Raw genomic sequence first — 14625 nt, 5'->3', positions numbered from 1 at the left:
GAATTTTAGGGGTGACACGGTGGCGCAGTGGGTAGCGCTGTCACCTTACAGCAAGAAGGTCACTGGATTGAGTGCCAGCTGTGTCAGTTAGCATTTCTGTGTGGAGTTTGCATGTTCTTCCTGTGTTGGTGTGGGTTTCCTCCGGGTGCTCCGGATTCCCCCACAGTCCAAACACATGCGCTATAGGTGAATTGGGTAGGCTAAATTGTCCGTAGATAAAACAATCAATTTAAGAATATATTTAAATGAACAACAAAATCAACACTGAATGTTAAACAGGGTTCAACAGTGTTTGTATTTGTGGGTGAGACAATATTAATATGGAAAAAGGGGTTGTACCATGGTTTGGTGATTGAAAGTGGCATTGTGATACTATGATACTGAATGTTGCCATATTCATATATGATGTTTACGTTACATATTTACATTGAACACAGTAAATATAGGAAAATACACAGTGTAATGATGATCCCGTTGTAATGTTTGCATGTCTACAGTCAGGACCGCTATTAGCATTTCAGTGCTCGAGTTGTCCACTAGGTGTCATCCATTCACCATAGACAGTTCACTTTGAAGGATATGAGAAATGAGGTGTGTGTGTGTGTGACTGTGTGAGTCTGTGTTCATCAGTGTATTGCAGTGTGTGCGTAAGTGTATATGCTTGTGAGTGTGCATGCGTTTGAGCGTGTGTGTGTGTGTGTGAGTCTTGATTTAGTGTTTGTGTGTGCGTGTGTGTGTGTGTAAGCATAGGTGAATGTGAGCATGTGTGTGAGACTGTGTGTGTATGTGTGTGTGTGTGTGTGTGTGTGTGACTGCGTGAGTCTGTGTTCATGAGTGTATTGCAGTGTGTGCGTAAGTGTATATGCTTGTGAGTGTGCATGCGTTTGAGCGTGTGTGTGTGTGTGTGTGTGAGTCTTGATTTAGTGTTTGTGCTTTGTGTGTGCGTGTGTGTTTGTGTAAGCATAGGTGAATGTGAGCATGTGTGTGAGACTGTGTGTGTGTGTATGTGTGTGTGTGTGTGTGTGTGTGTGTGTGTGACTGCGTGAGTCTGTGTTCATGAGTGTATTGCAGTGTGTGCGTAAGTGTGCAGCCATGTGAGCATGCGTGTGAGTGTAGCTGAGTGTGTGTCACTAAGTAAGAGTGTGTGTGTGTATATGCTTGTTTGTGAGTGTGCATGCGTTTGAGCGCGCGCGAGTGTGTGTGTGTGTGCGAGTCTTGATTGAGTGTTAGTGCTTTGTGTGTGCGTGTGTGTAAGCATAGGTGAATGTGAGCATGTGTGTAAGTGTGAGTGTGTGTGTGTGTGAGTGTGTGTGTGTGTGACTGCGTGAGTGTGCATGCGTTTGAGCGTGTGTGTGTGTGTGTGTGTGTGTGTGTGTGTGTGTGTGTGTGTGTGTGTGAGTCTTGATTGAGTGTTTGTGCTTTGTGTGTGTGTGTGTGAGCATAGGTGAATGTGAGCATGTGTGTGAGACTGTGTGTGTGTGTGTGTGTGTGTGTGTGTGTGTGTCATATGCTGAAGAGCCCCATGAAGGTAGCGTGAGCTGTAAGGACGAGCTCTGCAGATCTACGAGGAACAGAGAGCTGAAGAGTAGATCCAGACTCCAGGAAGTAAATACCTAAGGCAGGAACACACTGTACTTGATCTCATCTTATTGGAAATATTTTGCAAAATAATCCAGTGAGATTTATGAATAAACAGGAACTTTAGCATAAGATGGTACAGTATAACCGACACAGAGATCTGCAAACTACTGAAAACTCTTTCATCTAATCATGTTACTATGAAGCCTAATGCTGTAGTACAGTTTTTTTTGCCACTATACGCAACCCAGGCTCATTATGATTAGGTACCCCTATATACATTTCTGGAGAGCGCCAAACTCACCCCAGGAGCTACTGTTACGGTCTGTGTCTGGATTTTTTTTGTTGTTGTGTTTTTTTTTTTTTTTTACTAACTCTTGTTTTCATGTGCACTCATTCTAGCTCTTCCGTGGGTGGACGCACCTGCTTGTCATGTTGGGACTAATTGGGAGAGTTTAAAAGACGCCAACGAGGAGGTGAAAGGTGAACACGGGTTTAGTGGACCAGCCAGCATTGTTTTGTGTTTTTTTAATTCTTTCTTTTTCGGTTTGTTTGGAGATTTATTATTTTATTTGTTGTTTTGGGGTAAGGATGGTCTCGTTATTTTGGGTTTTCTGGAAAAAATTAATTGATTTTAAAAACAATTACTATGTTTACAATTTTTTTTTTTAATGTTGCTTTCTCTCTGTTCAAAACGAGCCATTTTTAAAGAGAGGTTGTAACATAATTGGGGGCTCGTCCGGGATAATTTAATGGTATTGTTTTTTTTTTAAGGGATGAAACAAAAATGTTTCGGATAGTTAGCTGGTGTGCTTTTTCAGATCTCAGATTTCTCTCACGAGTCCCACTCACGACTGCTGCTCTCATGTAAATCCACCAGAGGCTGCTGTCAAATGTATGACCTTCCTCATCTAAACCTAGCCGACAGCGTTTTCAAAAGCAATACAGAAAAAGAAAAGCCCTCGTCTGATTTTTACGACATTTTCAGATTTCACCACATTCTCACCCTGTTATTTACTTGTTTATTTATTTTTTTCTTACCCGCTTTCTGGAACCGTTCTTAGCCGGACTTGATCGCAATCATCATGGTCAACACCTCTCTGCGTCTCAAGTCCACAGATGTACGCAGCGAGTCACAACGCAAACTGGTATCAGCGGGAAAGCAGTCCATACGGAGGTTAGCAGTCAGCTGGTAAGCGTGAAAAGAACGGCATCATACCACCCCGTAGTGTTAGTTTTAAAGCCGAAATGCAGCCATACCTTCTGGATACATAATTTGTGACCTCCAGAAATGTATATACAGGGGTACGTTTTCGGGATGAACCTATGGTGACTATATATGATACATATAATTGATTGTATTTCTTGTGTGTGAGTGAATTTGTGATTTTAATTCAAATGTAATAAAATATACAATATTTCTAATAAAAGTACAAATGAAATCAAAACTAACCATATCGATTTCGTTAGCTCACATTACGAGTTTTGTGCTGAACAATTTATCTGTGCTTGTCATTAAGAAAAAAAAAGTGTGCCCTTGTGATCTTTAATTGAAGTCTGTAAGTGTTTTCAGTTAAATTTTCAGATTAGGTTTGTCTGGGGTATTGGGCGTGGCTAACATACTTAACCACGCCCCTTCAGCTGTCAGTTTTGACAACAAACAGAAATAGTGAGCAGGAAGAGTCAGTTAGGCTGTAATAACTCTCCCCAAAATCCTTTTCCAGGCCTTTCTCAAGGAAATGCCTACTTTACCACATCCAATCAGCTCGCAGTAGATAAAACAAGCCACATCCACTGTTCACTTAATTTTTGTTTTTCTAGGAACTGCGTCACAATATGAAAAAAAACAGTCGCAGCTTCAGGCTCATGACTTTACATGTGTTAAAAATGCAGTAGTATTTAATTACTATTGGGTATTATGCTAATTATAGAATTTTAAATAAAATATTTTGTTTTATTTACTTGTTTTTTTTAAAGTAATTTTAACATACCACAAAAGCACAAAAACGCAGTGACTTCTCATAAGTTAGACACTGCTATAATCGGATTATTTCTAGATTGACTTGTTGTCCAGGTCACTCACCAGCAGTGTAGCAGGTGTTGAGTGGCTGGCTGACGTTACTGGGCATGCTCTTTAGACACTTCATCAGTTTAGACTCCGCCCCTTTCAGCCTCTTCGTGATCACGTGACCCATTACCCAGGTAGTGTCTCTATACAGCACCTGTGGGAGTAACAGAATAAAGTCACACTGCACTTTTCTTCTCGGACTTCTATTCACACGCAAGTGAATGCGCAAGACCGGAAATGCAAGCTCGTGCGAAAATGCAAAATCGCATCATGTGATTGTATGAGACCAATCGAAGATCAAAACATGACCTCTCTGGACAGAAATTTAAAATAAGGGAGCAAAATCCCTTATTTATCAGGGGTCGCCACAGCGGAATGAACCGCCAACTATTCCAGCATATGTTTTACGCCACGATTGCCCTTCCAGCAGCAACCCATACACTCTCACATTCACACACAAACACTTATACACTACAGACAATTTAGTTAATCTAATTCACCTTTAGCACATGTGTTTGTCACCTCTCAGCAAGAAGGTCGCTGGTTCAAGTCCCAGCTGGGCCAGTTGATATTTCTGTGTGGAGTTTGCATGTTCTCCCTGAGTTAGTGTGGGTTTTCTTTGGGTGCTCCGGTTTCCCCCACAAGTCCAAAGACATGCATTATAAGTGAATTGGATGAACTAAATTGGTCATAGTGTATGAGTGCATGTGTGAGTCTATGGGTGTTTCCCAGTGCTGGGTTGCAGATGGAAGGGAAAACTTTAGTATTAAAACAAACCTGACTGTAAATGAAGTAGCTTCCCTCGGCCTCCACTGTAACAGTATCACCTGATAGCTGAAGCCCGATTCCTCTGCTCTGGCCAACGGCCCAAGACAGAACGGTGCTGTCGTCATCATCTGACAAAAAACATAGGGGATATACAGTATGATATAAACATCACATTAGAATCAGCTGGGAAAAACAGTGAGAACATGAGACTAAAAACACATCAACATCTATCTTACACTGTAAAAAAATATCTGTAAATTAGCATTTTTTTTGTATTTTTTGATTCATGTTTTTACTTAGAAATGTTCCTTATTTATTTATGAATTTTAATTGCATTATGGGACCTTGATCTTTCTTCCAACAACTTTTAATATTAAAAAGTTCTAAAAAGTAACATTTTGAATAGTTTAAAATAATGCGGTATATTGTATGGGTTGGTGTTGTATATTAGCCAACCCAGGCTCATTCTGAAAACGTACCCCTATATACATTTCTGCAAAGTGCCAAATACATCCCAGAAGGTACGTTTTTTGCAGTTTTTGTTTTCGCAAATCCACCAGAGGCCGATGTGTCTCTTTTTCAGATCTGAAATTTTTCTCACGAGTGCCATTCACGCCTGCTGCTCTCACGTAAATCCACCAGAGGCCGCTGTCGACTGACTGACTGATCGACTGACCCACCCTCCTTCTTCTCTAAACCCAACCAATCAACCCAGGCTCATTGTGGAAACGTAGCCTTGCAGACATTTCTGGAGGCCGCAAAATACGTTCCTGGACGTACGTATTTGTGCAGTTTTTGTTTTCGCAAATCCACGAGAGGCCGCTGTGCTGCGTTTTTTCATTTCTCGAACGCCTCTCAGAAGCATGCGCCGTTCTTGCCCGCGCTGTTCTCGCATGAAAAGCTGCCGGAGGCCACTGTCGAGCGACCATCTGTCCGACTGACTGAATGACCGACTGGACAGCCGACCCAGCCACCCTCCTCCGCCTCCTTCCCTAAACCCAAGTGACGATTTACAAAAGCTGTCCAAAAAAAAACAAAAAAAAAAACAAAGGCCATCGTCCAATTTTGACCGACTTTTCGGATTTCGCCGCATTCTCGCTCCGTCACGAACTCATTCTCTTTTATTTTTTGGAATCTGTTTTTCATCTTACCATATTTCTGGAACCGCTCTTCCCTGGACTTGAACCCGGTCGTCGCCGTGGGTGGCTCCTTCTCCACCGGGCCTCTGCTACACCAACGTAACAAAGCCCTCCACACGAAGGTGAGCCGTCACAGCCGGCGAGCGCGAAGAAGAGGAGCGGCGTCACACCGCCTCGTAGCATTTGCTCGAAAAAACGAAATGCAGCCATATGTACCTCCAGCTACGTTTTCAGAATGAGCTTGTGTTGCAACCGATAGTGTTTTCAAAAGCACAGATTGACCCACCTACCCACTTTTCTAAATCCAACCAACAGTGTTTTTATTAACCACATTTTCAGACTTTATCACATTCTCACCCTGTTATTTACTTGATGTTTTTGTCTTACTCACTTTATGGAACTGTTCCCACTTACTGGTCAACTTCACTCTGCGTCTCAAGTCTGCCGCCATACATGGTGAGCTACTAGAAAAACTGTTAATAGCGGTAAAGCCTTCCATATAGAGGTATGCAATCCGCTGGTAAGCGCGAAAAGGAATGGCCACACCACCCTGTAGTGTTTGCTTTTAAGATGAAATGCAGCCATACGTACTTCTGGCTACATAATTTGCGATCTCCAGAAATGTATATGGGGCTACGTTTTTAGAATGAGCCTATGTTGTATATTACACTACAAAAACCTTGTTATAAACTACCAGTGCACTTTCTGTTATTTTAATCACTTATTACTCTAAATATTATTATGTCTTACACATTATATTACTTTACAAAAATGTCAGTAAAAGTCACTTTCTTAAACTGTAGTTGAATTTTCAACTTTAAAAGTCGACAGAGCAGAGATCAACATCCCATAATACAGTTCACCACCGCAAATAAATAGTTAAATTAAGTCATTCACCCCAAAAAAAATTACAATTCTGTCATTATTTAGACACGTGATCCAAACCTGTTTGAGTTTCTTTCAGTCCTTCCCACACAAATGAAGATGTATTGAAGAATGTTTGAAATAAAAACTTCCATAGTATTTTTTTTATTCCTACTATGGATGTCAATAGTTGCAACGTTCTTCAAAACATCTTCATTTGTGTTAAACTGAAGAAAACAAGCATAAAAGTGTGCAACCACTTCAGTGTGAAACATTGAGAGGAGATTTTGTTGGGAACTGTCCCTTGAAAGGAAAGCACATCGAATTTGAGAACTTTACTTGCTTTTTTTTATTAATTATTATTATTATTATTTCACAAAAAAAGGATGTAATATCTGGAGCCGTGTGAGGATGTGTGTCATATTTTCTAGAGACTTTTATTCTGTAGCAAGAGATTATGAGGTTTACACTCACTGTATGACTGCGAGGACACAGGAACCAGATGAAGAAATGTGTGCTGCTCTGCTAAAAGAAACAGCAATTTACATGAGACAGGGTGAAAACCTTAGCCACATGAAAAAATACTATAGTCATTTATAGTAAATACTATAGTGTGTGTGAACCATACTATAGTAAATTAATCTGTCGTGGTAATTCTACAGTTGCTATGGTAGCACCATAACTATAGTAATATAAACAAAGTTTTATACAACTATATATGAGCAATATCACAGTGTGATATGGCTGTATATTGGCGCTGGAGGGAGACATGTGTTGGCTCAAGTGCCTTAGTGTCCCACCAGTGAATGATATACACCCATATCGCACTGCTACGAAGGTGATATTGCGTTTATACAACAGTTCGATGGCATAATCATGTATATAAAACAAAAAAATCAAAAGGAACTTTTTGTAAGAGGAACTACTTTCTTCCGCCGTTCATACTCATCTGCAGCTGATTGTCAGAACAGCAGATACCGTTGCTCATTCAGTCACTTTAGAGCTAGTATTGGAATGATTCTCTAGCGTAATGTCTGAAGTGATGACAAAACAGGTGATTTTTACTCACATTTTAAGATTAATTAGGAGAAATAACTCACTTTGTCGCTTCTTTCTCTGTTTCTTTTGTTCGGTCACATGTCTTTTGTCTCGAACCCTTCTGTGTGTCCTGTCAGGGAATCTGTGATAGCAGCTCACCTTAAAACAAAATGTATGAGAAATTAGATATCATCATAACCAGTGGTGGGAAAAGTTACTTTTGAAAGTAATCCATTACACGATTGAGTTACTCCCCAAAAAAGTAACACATTTTTTTATGGAAAGTAATCCAATACATTACTTTTGAGTTACTTTGCGTTACTTTTTTAAAAGCTGTCGTATTTCTTGCAGTTGATAAGAGTTTTTCACCTACACATAATCCACACTTAATGACAATCCTCTTTTCCTTTTCTTCAATGAATTTAAAATAATGTAAATACTTCCATTGCAGAAATGTAGGCTCCGCCTGGCATCTTCGTTTCTGAATTTGTTACTACGCGTATAGTGCTCTCTCAGTGAGTGCATGATTTAACATGATTGCGTTCATTTTCATTCAGCAATTAGTTTTTTTAAAAGCTAATTATGTCATCCAAAAAGAAACTCGCATTACATTTTTTAAAAAGTAAATATTCATTCATTTTCTTTTCGGCTTGGTCCTTTTAATAATCCGGGGTCGCCACAGCGGAATGAACCGCCAACTTATCCAGCACATTTTTATGCAGCGGATGCCCTTCCAGCCTCAACCCATCTCTGGGAAACATCCACACACACATTCTACGGACGATTTAGCCTACCCAACTCACCTGTACCACATGTCTTTAGACTGTGGGGGAAACCGGAGCACCCAGTGGAAACCCATGCGAACGCAGGGAGAACATGCTAACTCCACACAGAAACGCTAAATTAGCCAGTGAACCAGCGATCTTCCTGCTGTGAGGCGACAGCATTACCTACTGCGCCACTGCGTCGCCCCACCTAGACATAATCTACACTTAACGACAATCCCATTTTCCTTTTCTTAAGACAATTTCCATCGTTTATGAATTTGTTACCGCGCAGAGTGCTCTCTTATTGAGTGCGTGATTAAGCGTGGCTACATTAATTTTAATTCAGCAATTCATTTTTTAAAGCTAATTACAACACCCATAAAGTAGCTCGCATTACATGTTTTAAAAAGTGAATATTAATACTTAATTTTAATACATTACTTTTAAGTTTCTTAACACTTTATTAAATTTAATGTTGTATTTCTTGGATTTTTTTTTAAAGTAACTTAAATATTATTACTTCATTTAAGTAATGTGTTACTTTACTCATTACTTTAGAAAATTAATATTATGTAATGTGCAGGTGACGCGGTGGCGCAGTGGGTAGTACGTTCGCCTCACAGCAGGAAGGTCGCTGGTTCAAGCCTCGGCTGGGTAAGTTGGCATTTCTGTGTGGAGTTTGCATGTTCTCCCCGTATTCGCGTTGGTTTCCTCTGGGTGCTCCGGTTTCACCCACAAGTCCAAAGACATGCGGTACAGGTGAATTGGGTATGCTAAAATTGACCATAGTGTATGAGTGTGTGTGTTTCCCATTGATAGGTTGTGGCTGGAAGGGCATCCACCAGGTAAAACCTATGGTAGATATGTTGGCGGTTCATTCCGCTGTGGCAACTCCAGATCAATAAAGGCCGAAAAGAAAATGAATGAATGTAATGTGCATTACTTAAAACACGTTACCCACAGCACTGATCATAACATACTAAAACGTCTGCAATTCCAGATATTGTTTTCATGGAAAATGCTGCATTGATGAAGAATACTATAGTAATTTATAGTAAATACTATCATATTTTCTTCTTAACCATTCTATAGTAAATTCTATTGAATTTGAAAGTATTGTGGTAATTCTACAGTCTATATTAATAAAACTACAGTAATACAACAAAAGACCTTTAACTACAACACCACAGTTTACTGTAGTATGTACTGTACTGCTTTACTGTAATAGCAGTATTTATTAGTTTATCAGTTCACTGTAGTTCATACTATAGTATGCTGCAGCATTCATTAACAAAGTAAATACTATAATATACAGTATAAAGTATAGTACACTTTACTCTAGTATAGCTCAAACAACAATAGATTATTTACTTTAATAACTACAACTTTTTGTATGTGGATCATCACATACACACACACAAAGAAAGAAAAAAAAACAACAATAACTGCTCTTTGTTCTCTTAGAGTTTACTGGAATAGTCCAACTTATTATTAGTATCATTCCCAGAAGGCCCAAGAACATGCCAAACTATTCTTAGATCATACTTTTGCCAGAGAATTACTACAACACACACATTTTGGTCAGCTTCATCCATCCATCCATCCATCCATCCATCCATCCATCCATCCATCCATCTATCTATCTATCTATCTATCTATCTATCTGTCTGTCTGTCTGTCTATCTATCCAAGTAGTCTGTCTGTCTATCTATCTATCTATCTATCTATCTGTCTGTCTGTCTGTCTGTCTGTCTGTCTGCCTGTCTGTCTGTCTGTCTATCTATCTATCCATGTAGTCTGTCTATCTATCTATCTATCTATCTATCTATCTATCTATCTATCTATCTATCTATCTATCTATCTGTCTATCTGTCTGTCTGTCTGTCTGTCTGTCTGTCTGTCTGTCTGTCTGTCTGTCTGTCTGTCTGTCTGTCTATCTATCTATCTATCTATCTATCTATCTATCCATGTTGTCTGTCTGTCTGTCTATCTATCTATCTATCTATCCATCTTCTGTTGTTTCCTTCCTTCTTTTTTATCCATCCATCCATCCATCCATCCATCCATCCAGTTTTGTGTATATCCTATAAAAAAACACATGAAAAATACTATAGTAATTTATAGAAAGTACACTGTTGTTTTTGAACTGTACTTTAGTAACGTCGATTATAGCCCATATAATATATAGTGTGTTCTGTACTCTTAGTTAAACTGTAATAAATACTGTACTGTAATATACACTCACCGGCCACTTTATTAGGTACACCTTACTAGTACCGGGTTGGACGTCCTTATACCTTCAAAACTGCTTTAATCCTTCATGTCATAGATTTAACAAGGTGCTGAAATATTATATATTATAATAAATAATAGGTGCCTCAGAGATTTTGCTCCATATTGACATGATAGCCTCATGCAGTTGCTGCAGATTTGTTCGGCTGCACATCCATGATGCGAATTTCCCCTTCCACCACATCCCAAAGCTGCTCTATTGGATTGAGATCTGCTGACTGTTGAGGCCATTTGAGTGCAGTGAACTCATTGTCATGTTCATGAAACCAGTCTGAGATGATTCACGCTTTATAACATGGCGCACTATCCTGCTGGAAGTAGCCATCAGAAGATGAGTACACTGTGGTCTTAAAGGGATGGACGTGGTCAGCAACAATACTTAGGTAGGCTGTGGTGTTGACTTGACACGATGCTCAGTTGGTATTCTGACCCGACTACCCGAATGTGGCAGCAGAAATCGTGACTCATCAGACCAGTCAACCAACGTTTCTCCAATCTTCTGTTGTCCTATTTTGTTGAGGCTGTGTGAATTGTAGCCCCAGTTTCCTGTTCTTAGCTGACAGGAGTGTCACCTGGTGTGGTCTTCTGCTGCTGTAGCCCATCCGCCTTAAGGTCGGGCCATTCTCCTCTGACATCAACAAGGCATTTGCGCCCAAATAACTTTATCAGACCATTTTCTGTAAACCCTAGAGATGGTTGTGCGTGAAAATCCCAGTAGATCAGCAGTTTCTGAAATACTCAGACCAGCCCGTCTGGCACTAACAACCATGTTCCACGTTCAAAGTAATTTAAATCACCTTTTCCCCCCCATTCTGATGTTCAGTTTAAACTGCAGCAGATCGTCTTGACCATGTCTACATGCCTAAATGCAATGAGTTGCTGCCAGGTGATTTGCATTAACAAGCAGTTGGACAGGTGTACCTAATAAATTGGCCGGTGAGTGTAGATTTTACTACAGTAAACTGTGGTGTGTTGCAATATAGCTAACATACCCTAGTTAGTAGAACAGTACTCAGTACTGGCAATGAGATTATATTAATATATTAATTGTGTTACCATAGCAAATAAAATCACCACAACAGAATAAATCAATGGATTTAATATATGGTTCCAAACTGGTTCCACTGTAATATAGAGTTGGTACATTTTTCATCTTATCTGTCATGTTTGGTTTGTTGAAATCTATCACTATTGCTTGAGCTGAAATCATGATAGTGTGTGATGTATGTCTGATGAGCCTGTCAGAACACAGTGCAGATGAATACAGATGAATAAAATAATGAATAATATAGTTTTAGCAGCTCTTGATTTAAAGCACTCACCTACCCCGTAGCAGACGGCGTCAGGGCGGCATTTTCCACCGTCATTCCCCGCCCCATCCAGAGGCCTGAACCGCTGGGTTATTTCAGCCATTTCAGCCCTGAGCATCCAGATATACGTCCACTGAACATACATCACACACACACAGGTGCAGAAAACACAGCACGCCAGACACCACTTCAACACCTCCGCCTTCACCCTCCAGACAGAAGCGGGAAAGTCTGGGTTTTTCATTGTTGGACGTTTGCTGAAGACGTTTGGGATGCGAATGAGACTTTCCCGTTTTTCAATTGATATCCGTTAACTTTCGCTTTCGCAACTTTGACATGTGAAAGCAGTGGGAGTGGAAACCAAAGCGCTCAGCAGTTCCATAATAAAAACAATCCCAGTAGAACCAATGAATGAAATGGGATATATACAGTGCTCGGCATAAATGAGCACACCCTATTTTGGAAGTGATTATTTTTATCAGTTTCTGATATGTGTCAGTGCATTTTGAACAAAACAGATTTATTAAACAGATATTTTTATTCAAATAATATTTTAGTCACTGAACATCTTTAGAAATAGAAAGATATTACATTTAAATTCATGCAAAATATTGCGAAAACAAATTACAAACTGCTAAATCTGATATATATATATATATATATATATATATATATATATATATATATATATATATATATATATATATATATATATATATATATATATATATATATATAGTTTCTCTAGATTTTTGCTCTTTTTAAAATTTTCATATGAGTTTTTTCTTACAAATAAATTTGGTCTACTAATTTTTAGACCGTTATCATAAGTTTTTTTTTGTTAGGTTAGCTCCATATTGAGCTTCAGTACTTACTAATCTATAATAAATAAGCACAAATATAATATTATAAAGCATCTTATATCTTATAGAAAATATTAATTTAAATGAGAGATTTGTGAGGGGTGTACTCACTTGCTGGGCACTCTGTGTTTGTGTGTGTGTGTGTGTGTATAGTGTGAGTGTGTATATATATATATATATATATATATATATATATATATATATATATATATATATATATATATATAATTTCATTCATTTTCTTTTACGGCCTACTCCCTTTGTTAATCTGGGATCGCCACAGTGGAATGAACCACCAACTTATCCAGCATATGTTTTATGCAGTGCATACCCAATTCACCTATAGCACATGTTTGGTCTTGTGAGGGAAACCAAGAGGAAACCCATGCGAACATGCAAGCTCCACACAGAAACACCAACTGACCCAGCCAAGGCTCGAACCAGCGACCTTCTTGCTGTGAGGCGACAGTGCTACCCTCTGCGCTGCCCCCTTTCAAGTCTGTTTCAGTTAATTTTATGCATTTGGCAGCGTCTGATTTTAGAGCAATTTTTTGCTTTCTCTGAGCTTATCGGCACCGCCTTTCCTTATTAATATTTTATGTGTATGTGATTGAATGTGAGAGTGTATGGGTGTTTCCCAGTACTGGGTTGCAGCTGTAAGGGCATCCGCTGTGTATACTCCCAAAGAAAACAAGTGAAATGCTTTCCACATCTAGGCTAGATAAATGACTAAACCTATATCCGAGTTTGGCAAAAATAAATAGAAATTAAAAATGTTACAGATAGGTTGAATGAGCTGCTTAATGTCATTCAAATGGAACGACTACGTCTTGAAACTTCACAGAAAAAAGCTGAAACCACATGGGGACCTATTTTAAGACTCTTGGGAATCTAGCATTTTACCTTTTTAAATTTTCATCTCTAACTTACGGCCTACTCACACTATGCCATCCGTACCGTGCCCAGGCCCGTTTCCCGGATCGTTTGAGAAGTGTGAGTGCGCTGAATCGGGCTCAGGCACGGTTCACTTGGCCGGCCCTGGCCCGGTTGGAAAAGGTGTGCCTGAGCGTGGTTTACTTGGGCTTTGGCGCGGTACGCTTGTGTGTGAGTGCAAAACTCGCCAAAGCCCGAAACCAAAAGCAAGACGTGACTTTTAAGGGACTGTTTTTTATTGATTTATTAATCATTCTTACTGTTCAGTGAACGCAAACTGCAGTAGTTTATTAAAGACGCAAACCCCTCACTGCATGACAGCTGCACGCCTTCAGCAGACCTCCTCATTCCTGCAGCATGAGGGCTTTATGATTGTTTATGAGCTCCTAAAGTGGCGGATCTGTTCGGCGAAATATCTGACTGCGTGTTCCTGCATCCCTAAGCACTGTTTGGCAAAATATTTGATGGCATAACAAATGACTGAAACGATATAATTAAAGAAATCTCCACTGTGCTGCCGAGAGCGCTTCTCACTGAACAGCGCAGCAGCGATGACGTAAGCGTGCCGAGGCCCATTTGTGGTGTGAGCGCGGGCCGTCGGGGGAGACGGGAGGGGGACAAGCGTGCTTTGGCCCAGTTCGAGGTAACTGTACCTAGTGTGAGTACGGCGGTGAGTACGTTTATGCTACATATGTCTGGTATATATATATATATATATATATATATATATATATATATATATATATATATATATATATATATATATATATATATATATATATATATATATATATATATGTATGTATATTTGGTAACTGAGACGATCCCTCCTTCTTTTTTTTGAGGGGGTGGGGGGCTAATGTCAATTATTTTGTATTATTAAATTTTTTCTTCTTTTTATTGGTATTGTACTGTTTTTGTTAAATATCTTACAAAAAATGTTAAATAAAACTAAATATCACAAAAAAAAAAAAATTGTTACAAATAAAAAAGTCCAGAGACCCA

At 39.3% G+C, this 14625-nt stretch overlaps 1 protein-coding gene and 1 long non-coding RNA gene across 4 annotated transcripts in view; both read right to left on the bottom strand.

The window, feature by feature from the left end:
• Positions 1-266: 266 nt before the first annotated feature.
• tnfsf13 (TNF superfamily member 13) lies at positions 267-12221 on the bottom strand. 3 transcript variants are annotated; one of them, XM_087250977.1, is made up of 7 exons: positions 11841-12221; positions 7518-7614; positions 6892-6939; positions 4424-4542; positions 3662-3800; positions 1132-1613; positions 267-990 (listed from the first exon to the last, which is right to left on the bottom strand). In XM_087250977.1, exons 1-6 carry the CDS (start codon positions 12066-12068, stop codon positions 1504-1506), a joined length of 741 nt encoding a protein of 246 aa, XP_087107103.1. In that variant the 5' UTR covers positions 12069-12221; the 3' UTR covers positions 267-990; positions 1132-1503.
• A 2200-nt stretch (positions 12222-14421) lies between these two features.
• LOC147844522 (uncharacterized) overlaps positions 14422-14625 on the bottom strand; it is a 69916-nt gene continuing 69712 nt past the window's right edge. Inside the window, exon 3 of the long non-coding RNA XR_015492157.1 lies at positions 14422-14510. This is a non-coding gene — a long non-coding RNA (uncharacterized LOC147844522). The remainder of the gene's footprint in view (positions 14511-14625) is intronic.

The sequence above is a fragment of the Danio rerio genome, chromosome 5 (assembly GCF_052040795.2).
Source record: "Danio rerio strain M-AB ecotype USA chromosome 5, GRCz13ab, whole genome shotgun sequence".
In the NCBI taxonomy this organism is placed as follows: Eukaryota; Metazoa; Chordata; class Actinopteri; order Cypriniformes; family Danionidae; genus Danio; species Danio rerio.
Note: the sequence above shows the minus strand (reverse complement) of the source record. Positions and strands in the feature narration are given on the sequence as shown.

What these genes read in the sequence shown, in the direction of transcription:
- tnfsf13 (XM_087250976.1), bottom strand. Translation starts at nt 12,068, where the DNA reads ATGAAAAACCCAGACTTTCCCGCTTCTGTCTGGAGGGTGAAGGCGGAG. An exon ending in TGTGTCCTCGCAGTCATACA is followed by an intron (nt 4,543 to 6,891) that starts GTGAGTGTAAAC and finishes GTTTTTTGTCAG; the next exon opens with ATGATGACGACAGCACCGTT. An exon ending in CAACACCTGCTACACTGCTG is followed by an intron (nt 1,614 to 3,661) that starts GTGAGTGACCTG and finishes TTCCTGCCTTAG; the next exon opens with GTATTTACTTCCTGGAGTCT.